Source organism: Plecotus auritus (assembly GCF_963455305.1).
Source record: "Plecotus auritus genome assembly, chromosome: 9".
Classification (NCBI taxonomy): Eukaryota; Metazoa; Chordata; class Mammalia; order Chiroptera; family Vespertilionidae; genus Plecotus; species Plecotus auritus.
In genome coordinates this window covers 96,501,006-96,510,768 of record NC_137783.1, presented here as the reverse complement: position 1 = coordinate 96,510,768, position 9,763 = coordinate 96,501,006, and the positions used below count along the sequence as shown (strand labels likewise).

The following is a 9,763-nucleotide window of genomic DNA, read 5'->3' as shown; positions in this document are numbered from 1 at the left end:
CCACTGACTGAGAACCTTCAGTCATCATGAAGGCGGCCGCGAGCATCAGGTAGTGTCACCAGAGACAGACCAGCACTCACCACCTTCGCCACGTCCCGTCCGCTCTAATCCTCCTGTTCTTCTACACGCATCTGCGAAAGTCTCCTCCTCTCTCCCACCCCACGCTCACTGCTTACTCCGACCTCCACTCCGCCTCCACACAGCAGTGACGTCAGGACTCCACGTAATGGCACTGGTTGCTAGATGCCAGTCGGGGCGGCCCTAGCGACCAGTTTACGGTAAATTAATTTTCATTCTGAGACAGAGCCTGGGGCCTTATTTTCGGGGGATGCCTTATATTTCACTCAGAAGGAAACCTGTAAGTAGGTCTTATTTTCGGAGGATGTTTTATTTTCGGGAACACGGTAAGTGACTAATGGGTGGGTAGTTTACACAGGTGAATTTTGGCCATTCTAATATATCTGTAGTCTATTTTACTGTTGTTTTAAAGTCCTTTCCATTTTAGTTATTTCTTTTTCATTTTAATATTTTTACCTCCCCCCCCCCCATCCTTTCTTTTATCCTATACCTGTTGAGTGAATTGCTGGTTATTTGTTTGGTTCACTTGTAATTAAGACAAGCTGTGATAAGACAAATGGAAAGGCATGCTAGGATAGAACTTGAGAGAAATTTTATTTTTTTCTTCTTTCTTTCTCTCTTTCTTCCTTTCTTTTATTTTTTTTTTATTTTCTTGAGCTTGAGGATGTTTAATATTGCAAGTGAAGCATTTTAAAGTTCATCTTAACTTCATTTCCAGGGTGAACCAGTTCTCATTTGTATTTTTCATTTGTAAATTAAATTATAGAAGGGACATAGCCTAAGTGGCATGTGATCATCTCATTTATTGCATAGAAGAGTAACTTTTCTATCTCCACAGAAACATAAAATCACACATTTGGACATAATTCACCAGCGGAGTATTGAGAGTAAAGAAGTTTGAGATCCTGCTGAGATGTTTAAACAGCTAGGACCATACAAGTGACCCAAAGATTTAGAGATGGCATTATCTAATAGCCAAGATAACTGGTGTGAAGAAGACATTGCACAGCTACTGGAAAGAATGGAGAATAATCTGCCATCCAATGACAACCACACATTCAAAACAACCCAGTCACATATGGACTGGGGAAAAGTAGCTTTTAAAGATTTTTCTGAAGAAATGTGCAAACTCAAATGGTTAGAGATTTCTCATAAATTGAGAAAGAGTCGCACTCTGAAAGAATTAGTCCTGGAAGCTAAGGAACATGTTAAAAATTCTTACAAAAGCAAAAAACTCAAGAAACATCCAGACATGCCCAAGCAGCCCCTCACTGCTTACCCCCACTTCTTCAAGGAGAAGCGGCTCGGAACCATGGCGAAATACGCGGAAATGGTTAGTGGTGACCAAATAGATGTTTATTTACCTCCTTGTGACATCGTACTGTCGGCAGCAGCGTGTGGTCTCGTAGACGTACCAAAAATGAAGCCCGTGACCGTGGAAGGAGGTATTTCAATCACCACCACTTGTCTGTTAGCAACATTTCCGAATCTCTACAAACTCAGCGGAAATCCTTGGAGAAAATACGCGGAAACCATGGGAAGAAGGATACCAAGGGAGAGTTTGTGAAATGGGGACCTGAAAATTATCAAGTAAAGAGTATTGCAATAAAGACTATCGTAAAGACAGCTCTAGCACTCATTTATTATGTGGTATGTAGACCACAACAGAATCCCACATCTCAAATAACAAAGAGATTCAACGCTCCTCATGCTACTGTATTCCCAGGGACCCAGGCACCTGCAATAGACTTGGATCCAGCCTTAGATTTCCGTGAAGCAGCTATTTGGATGAGCTCAGAAGGGCTTGATGTTATCGTTTTAAATGCCCTACTGTTTGCAGAAAATAAGGACCTGCCAGGACCTACAAGAGGATTTGTTGCTCAATTGAAATTGTTTGCATCATATGCAGAGATGACACCCTATGTGACCATGAAAGCTTTGATCAATGAAGGGCTGTCAGATGCTATGCTCCTACCTTATGTAGCTCATGAAGCTGTGCTGTTAGGAGAAACAGAAAAGGCACTGAAGGAAAAGCATTCCCAAAAGATGTTTCCCTATGTGAAGGTGCTTAAGTTGGACGACCATGATACAATTTCTCCAGCTCATTATCCCAACCTCTTCAAGGCAGCTGTTGCAAGGAAAAGGCGGCTAGACGGTACATTTAAAGACTACAGAAACACAAAAGATTCAATGGCCCTGCTCAGTGATAAAGAAGTGGAAGATGCCGTTGCTGAGCCACCATTCAAGAGAAATAATCTGTGAGAAGTCGACTTTAACGATCTTCAGAGACTGTATAATGTAACACCTGATAACTTGAAGAAGGCAATTGATGATAGACCCAAGGTATCTATCAATCCAATTGAGCAATTTGGGCAGTTAGTTACAAGGATGGAAAAAGCATTAGCCTCCTGTCCCAACAATCAAAGTTAAAATTAAGGTTCATATTAAAGTTTACAGGTTACAAAGTGAAGAGAATTATCTACCTCATTTAGTACACCAAGTATTAGTTCTTGATTTAAGAAAAAAGAAAAGGAGAAGCAGCTCAAGTATTCCCAAATGCACCCCAAACTCAAGAACCAGGAGCTGACCAAGGTCATTTCTGAGAAATACAAGAAGCTCCCAGAGGAGATGAAGCTGAAATATATTCAAGATTTCCAGAAAGAGAAACAGGAGTTTCAGGAGAAACTGGCTCAGTTCAGGAAAGACCACCCTGAGCCTGTGCAGAACTGCAAGACATCTGTTGTCCCCAAAAGGAGCTCAACCAGAGCCCCCAAGAAGTTTCAGGGAAATGGGAAAGAACTGAAGTCTTCCCCAGAAAACGATTTTTCAAAAAAGATAAAATTCCATGGAGAGCCTGAGAAGCCCCCCATGAACGAATACCAGAAGTTCCACCAGGATTTGTGGTCCAGTAGGGAGCTGCAAGGCCTGCCCCGGAGGGAGCGCATGGTGGAGATCAGTAGACGCTGGCAGTGTGTCCCAAGGAGCCAGAGGGAGCATTATAAGCAGCAGGCTGAGGAGCTTCAGAAACAGTACAAGGTGGACCTGGAGCACTGGCTCAAGAGTCTGTCTCCTGAAGAGTATGCTGCCTACAGAGAGAGAGCCTCTGGGAAGCATAAGATCATGAACATGTGTGGAGGCCCGGACCCCAAGATCCTCAGGACAGATGTGCAGTCTCCATCAGCAAAGACTTTGGAAGAAGGGCTTGCACAGGAGCAGGAGCTGCAGGATCCAAGGATGGAGTCATCAGAGACTTCGCAGGGATCTGATGAAAATAAGGAAGATGGGGGAAAGGCAGAAGGCAGTGGGTCCTCAGACTCCAGCAGTGAAGATGTAGATGTAGAATGTGAGGACAGCAACTCCAGCCTCTGACTCACTTCAACTGAGCTTTGTTCACTTCTAAATGGTGAGATAGAGAACTTCCCAGCCATAGTCCTTGGCACTAACACCAAATTAAGGGACTTTTCTCTCTGTCCCTTTTCATTTTCATCTGTCTCTCCTTCCCTCCACAAAAGAAATTAGGTCTAGTTGGAAAGAAGAGATCTTGTGTAGGACATCTGACTCTCTTCTATGAAATATATTGAAGATTTCCAGAAAGAGAATCTACCCTTCAGAGAAATTCCATGTAATTAATGATCTTGAAATGAACAACGAGATGACCGGGCTCTGGAGGGCATACTGGATTGGACTGAGTTTTCTGAGGTGAAAAATTTTACTCAACTTCTATCTGATCGAGGCAGTAGGGACTCCCCTGAGCCAATGACCTGTACTTTTTCTCTGTGAAACTGTCTCTCAGGACTCTTGCACTGGAACTGGGGAGGGGGAGATTGGATTGACTGGAGGTAGGATAGTTGCCTTTAAGAAAAATTTGGGGGCCCTAGCCGGTTTTGCTCAGTGGATAGAGTGTAGGCCTGCAGACTGAAGAGTCCTGCGTTGGATTCTAGTCATGGGCACATGCCTGGTTGTGGGCTTGATCCACAGTAGGGGGCATGCAGGAGGCAGCCGATCAATGATTCTCTCTCATCCTTAATGTTTCTGTCTCCCTTCCTCTCTGAAATCAATAAAAATATATTTTAAAAAAGAAAAATATAAAGTTGTTTGTTTTTTTTGTTTTTTTACCACAGTTGCTATTGTAGACAAAATTATTATTTAGATTAATTTATAAAGTTGGGGAAAAATAAATTGTCAAGCCCCTGATATCTGTCTCCCTTTTCTCTGAAGTAAAGTATTGGTCTTCCCTGTCTTGTGAGGGGATGGGGCTTGTGGGCAGCACCATTTCTGTATGTATATTCATCTCTTAGATTTTTCTTACTGGTTTCAAAAATTGGAAATTAAATTTTGTAAACTCCCCCCTTTCATTTCAATTGGGTGCTCATTAAAGTCAGTCCCCTTTGATTCTTGGCACCAATTTTCCAGGAACTGTCTGATTTTATTCTGGTTTCTGTCCCAAACTCTTCCTAATGCTCTATGTGCAAATGAATCATATCCATCCCCCACGTTCCCCCTTTTTCTTTTTCTTTCTTTCTTTTTTTTTTTTGTTAATCCTCACTCAAGGATATCTTTCCATTGATTTTTAGAGAGAGTAGAAGGGAGGGAAACATTTATGTAAAAGAGACACAGGTATTGGTTGCCTCCCCAACATGTGCTATTGGAGGCCAGGGATCAAGCCTACAATCAAGTATGTGCACTTGACCGGAACTAAACCTGCAACCCTTCAGTCCATGGGCCAACATTCTATCAACTGAGCCAAACCGGCTAGGGCTTTACCGCAAATTTATATGTATGATACTGCATACCTGTATGTGTATGTGTGTATATGTATAACTATTTTATTCCACTGATCTGTCTGAGAATTCATGTACTGGTACCACACTGCCTCATTATTTTGGTTTAGTGACATTAAAGTCTGTTTAAACTCTGTGCCATCTCATTATACTTTTTTTTCCTAAACATTTCTGGCTATTTTTTGCTTTTTGTTCTTGTGGACATTAGCATTGCATAAACAATTGTATTCGTTTTTTGTTTTTTGTTTTTTATTAATCCTCAACTGAGGATATTTTTTTCCATTGATTTTTAGAAAGACTGGGAGAGAGTGAGAAAGACAGAGAGAAATATCTATGTGAGAGAAGCACATTGATTGGTTGCCTCCTTTCAGGAGCTTCAACCAGGACCCAGCCAGGGAGAAGCCTACAACCTAGGTACTTGCCTTGACCTGAATAGAACCTGGGACCCTTTGGTCTACAGGCCAACATTCTATCCTCTAAGCCAGGCTGGCTAGGGTGCACTTGTATTCTTATATGGGAGCAGTCAGGACTTGAGAGTTTATCTTATTTCTTGATGTCTTAGTAAAATATTTCATTATGTATTTTATAAGTGTACAATTACAGTATTAGAAAATAATAACACTTACAGCTTTCACACCTCTGCTCATGAATCATGCTTTTAAAGCATACATTTTCAGCATCTACTGCTCTGTGAGCCTTGTCCTAGTTGCACGGGATACAGAGATGAAAGTTACATCTTGGCCACACTCAGTCTTAGCAGGGAAGAAGGACCAGGAAGTGTAATCAGAAAGAGGCAGGAAAGTACAAATACTGGACAAATACAGATTAAAAATTCTGAGTTTTCTATTACAATAAGATGGCATTGATTAAAATAAGAATCCCACTTATCCATTTCCTCATAGTACATGATGAACTGGGAATAAAATTACAATCAGAGGATTTTGTGCTTATAAAATGCCTGTTTCACAGTTGACTCAGAAGCAAACAAACAAACAAAAAACTAGGTTGATTTCTTCCTTTCTGCCAAATGTGGATGCCACCTTTTCCACCTCACAGCATTCTCACTCTCCCCTTCTTTGCTCGCAGCTACTCTTTCAACCAAGGGCAGAGGGTCACTAGCTCTTCCTGGCCCCATCTTCTCCAAATGACAGCCTGCTCTGTGCAGGTTCAGAGCCCAGGGGGAAAGAAAGGACCCCGGTGCCACCTGCCACTCCCTTCCTACTCACTCTCAGACCCCCTGACTTAAGGAGGACTCTGGGGCCTTACTGATGAGCAGGAGCCAATTCAGGAAAGAGCACACAGGGCTGTCGCATGGGAGCATCAGCAGAGCCAGAAGGCCCCACTAGAGCCCCAGAAGTCCCTGAAGTTCTGGTTGGTCTGGACCCAGGGCTCCTCTCCCCCTGTAGGCCTTGCATCCTTGAGTCAAGTCCAACAGTCCTGAGCCTCCAGGGGTCCCCACAGACTCTGCAAAAGCAGATCCGGTTTCTATGCAGACACTTGTACTACCTCCATTCTGAGGCAGTCTCTCTTTTTTTAGCATCTTGGTTGTTGAGAATGTTACAGATGTCTCCGCTTTCCCCCACCCCCTCATTGCCCTCCTCCACCCAGTTCCTGCCTTGCCTTAGGCCTTCATCACTCTTTTGTCTATGTCCATAGGTAATGCATATAAATTATTTAATCTCTACCCACCTCTGCTCCCCTCTCCCTCTGAGATTTCTCAGTCTGTTCCATGTTTCCATGCCTGTGGTTCTATTCTATTCATTAGTTCATTTTGCTTGTTAGATTCCTTGTTGTTGTTTTTTTTTTGTTTTGTTTTGTTTTTTTAGGTTCAATTGTTGATAGATATGTATTTATTGTTGTTTTATACTTTTTTTTCAGACTAAGTAATTTTTCTGTGTAGGGACAACTCTTAGAATACAACTGAGATTCATCTGTATGGGTAATGGTGTCCTTAATCTGATATACAGTAATATTTATTTTAAAATTTTAAGTTCCAAACTTCCTAATTAATGTACAAAGATGAAATTGTATTATAATTGTTACCATTTTCTTTTCTTTTCTTTTTTTTTTTATATATTTTATTGATATTTTACAGAGAGGAAGGGAGAAGGATAGAGAGCTAGAAACATCGATGAGAGAGAAACATCGATCAGCTGCCTCCTGCACACCTCCCACTGGAGATGTGCCCACAACCCAGGTACATGCCCTTGACCGGAATCGAACCCGGGACCCTTCAGTCCGCAGGCCGACGCTCTATCCACTGAGCCAAACCGGTTTCGGCACCATTTTATTTTCATTTCTATATGAAGCATCAATAAATTACACCACTCTTGAGGTGCTTATTGTTCATATTTTTTATCTTTTTTCTTCTTATTTTCCCTCTTCTTCTTTGAAGACCCTTCAACATAGTATGTAATTCTGATTCAATGGCGATGAACTCCTTTAGCTTTTTCTTGTCTGTGAAGCTGTTTATCGGACCTTCAATTCTAAATGATAGATTTGCTGGGTAGAGTAATCTTGGTAGTAGGTCCTTGTTTTTCATCATTTTGAATATTTCTTGCCACTCCCTTCAGGCCTGCAATTTTTGTTTGGCCTGCAAATTTTCTCTTGAGAAATCAGCTTACAGCCCTGTGGGCACTCCCTGGCAGGTAACTAACTTTCCCTTGCTGTTTTAAAGATTCTCTCTTTGTATTTAACCTTTGGCAATGAGTACAGTCTGTTAAGGACCCTCAGCATTCCTTGGCTCCTCCAGACCCTTCTACACCTGGCCTTTTGTAAGCTCCTGGATAACCTCTCATTTTACTCCCTAAAGTCCATCCTTGTCCCTGGGCCATGGCTGCTCCTGAAACTTTCCAGGGCTAGTGGAGCCTAAGGGTTTCCTCAGCCCCTCTTGAGAGCCAGTCCTTGGGCAATGGGAGCTGTTTCCTCTCACAAGTCCCAGGAGCTAGTGTCTGGGGTGTTGCACCTACAAGAGCTGGGTTCTCTGTTCCTCCATATCTCTACACTTACAGGTAACTCCCCTGCAGGACAGCTCAGGGAAATGGTGTTTATCTGGTTTGCTCCAAGGACACCAGAGGGCCCTGTTCCCCATCTAGACCCTGAACTGGATTTGTTGGAGCAGGGATCCCTCTAGTAGGTAGATCCTGGAAGCAGGGACAGTGTAATCTCTTGAACTTGGCCACCACCTGCCCTGGACCACAGGCTCATTCCTTTGAGCCAGGTTTCAGAGATGCAGGGACCCAGGGACTAACTCCATCTTTATATACTAAATATTTTCCAGTAGAGTGACTTGTACATATAATCAAATATTTTTCCAAAAAAAAAAGAAACAAAGCTAAATTAAACAATATGATTTACATTTTACAAAGGCAACAAAAATAGTAACAGGGAAATTCATATGTCTAAATTAAAATATGAAATAAAAAAAATGCAGAAATCAATTCTTGTTAAGGGGCTAAACAACAATCTTTCTCACCAATAAATTCTAATCAATTTTTGAGAAGTGTAGTTTTTATGTAAAAAGGAAAAAAATCAACTTGAAGTATTATCAGTCTTCTTAGATATCTAGAAAAGAAGTTAACTTTATTCCACAAGAACTAAATAATAGAATTATACAGATCAACATTTTTAAACTGAAAGATTATTTACATACTACTTGCAAATAACAACCATAATAACTGTCCAGCCACAGATAGTTCCAGCCCCCTAACCTCTTTTCAGTAATCTCCAGGTGGTCTGTCCATCCTCAGGCTGGGTTGGGTGAACCCTAAACTTTAGATGAGATGAGTGGCAGGCTGGCAGGCAGAGTGGTTAGGGGCAATCAGGCAGGCAGGCAGGCAGGTGAGCGGCTGGAGCCAGCAGTCCCAGATTGTGAGAGGGATGTCCTACTGCTGGTTTAGGCCAGATCCCTGTAAACCAGCAGTAGGACATCCTTCAAGGGGTCCCAGATTGGAGAGGGTGCAGGCTGGGCTGAGGAACAACCTCCGCCTCCCCACTAGTATATATATATATATGATAAAGGATTTGCATCCAAAGAACTCTTATAATTCAAAATAAGATATAAAAATCCAATGATCATTGTACAATTTAGAAGACTTGAGTAGGCACTTCACTAAAGAAGATATATGGATGGCTACTAAGGACATAGTTTTAGACTATTTGTACTTATATAACAAAAAGACTGTAGACTGAAACAACATCAATGTATTTCTCACAGTTCTGGGAGATGAAAAGTCCAAGGTCAACATGTTGGCTGATTCAGTTTCCGGGGAAGGTCTATTTCCTGTTTTATATACAGCTGTCTTCTCCCTGTCTTTACCTGTTAGAAGAGGTGAGAGAGCTTTCTGGAGTTTCTTTCATAAGGACACTAATCCTACTCATGAGAGCTCCACCCTCATATGCTCATCACCTCCCAAAGGCCCTACTTCCAAATAACATTACATTAATGATTAGATTTCAACATATGAATTTTGTGGGGACACAATTATTCAGTCTATACCAGTGGTCGGCAAACTGCGGCTCACGAGCATAACAATGTACCTACCTATATAGTTTAAGTTTAAAAAATTTGGCTCTCAAAAGAAATTTCAATCGTTGTACTGTTGATATTTGGCTCTGTTGACTAATGAGTTTGCCGACCACTGGTCTATACCATACTGTAAAAGATGCTCCTTTGTAATATATATGCAAATTAAAACTGCAATGAGGGTTATGAATTGTACGATTAAATGAAATGATATTTCTAAAAAGGCAAAATTGTAGATACAGAAAGTTGATCAGTAGTTGCCTAGAGGTGGGGAATGCAAAAGGGATTGACTTTGAAAGAACATGATGGATCTTTTTTGAAGGCTGCAAGTATTCTAAAAGTGGCTGTCATGATGGTTGCACAAAATAAATTTAATAAA

The 9,763-nt window shown here is 41.5% G+C and overlaps 1 protein-coding gene across 1 annotated transcript; it reads left to right on the top strand.

Annotated features, from left to right (window-relative positions):
- Positions 1 to 925: 925 nt before the first annotated feature.
- Positions 926 to 4,136, top strand: LOC308258127 (upstream-binding factor 1-like protein 1). The gene is made up of 2 exons (XM_080688389.1): positions 926 to 1,381; positions 2,620 to 4,136. The coding sequence occupies exons 1-2, from the start codon at positions 1,037 to 1,039 to the stop codon at positions 3,445 to 3,447; spliced, it is 1,173 nt and encodes a 390-aa protein (XP_080544515.1). The 5' UTR covers positions 926 to 1,036; the 3' UTR covers positions 3,448 to 4,136.
- The last annotated feature ends 5,627 nt before the right edge of the window (positions 4,137 to 9,763 follow it).

Coding starts and splice junctions, on each gene's coding strand:
- LOC308258127 (XM_080688389.1), top strand. CDS start 1,037: ATGGCATTATCTAATAGCCAAGATAACTGGTGTGAAGAAGACATTGCA. Junction 1,382..2,619: donor ACTTCTTCAAGGAGAAGCGG/CTCGGAACCATG, acceptor AAGGAGAAGCAG/CTCAAGTATTCCCAAATGCA.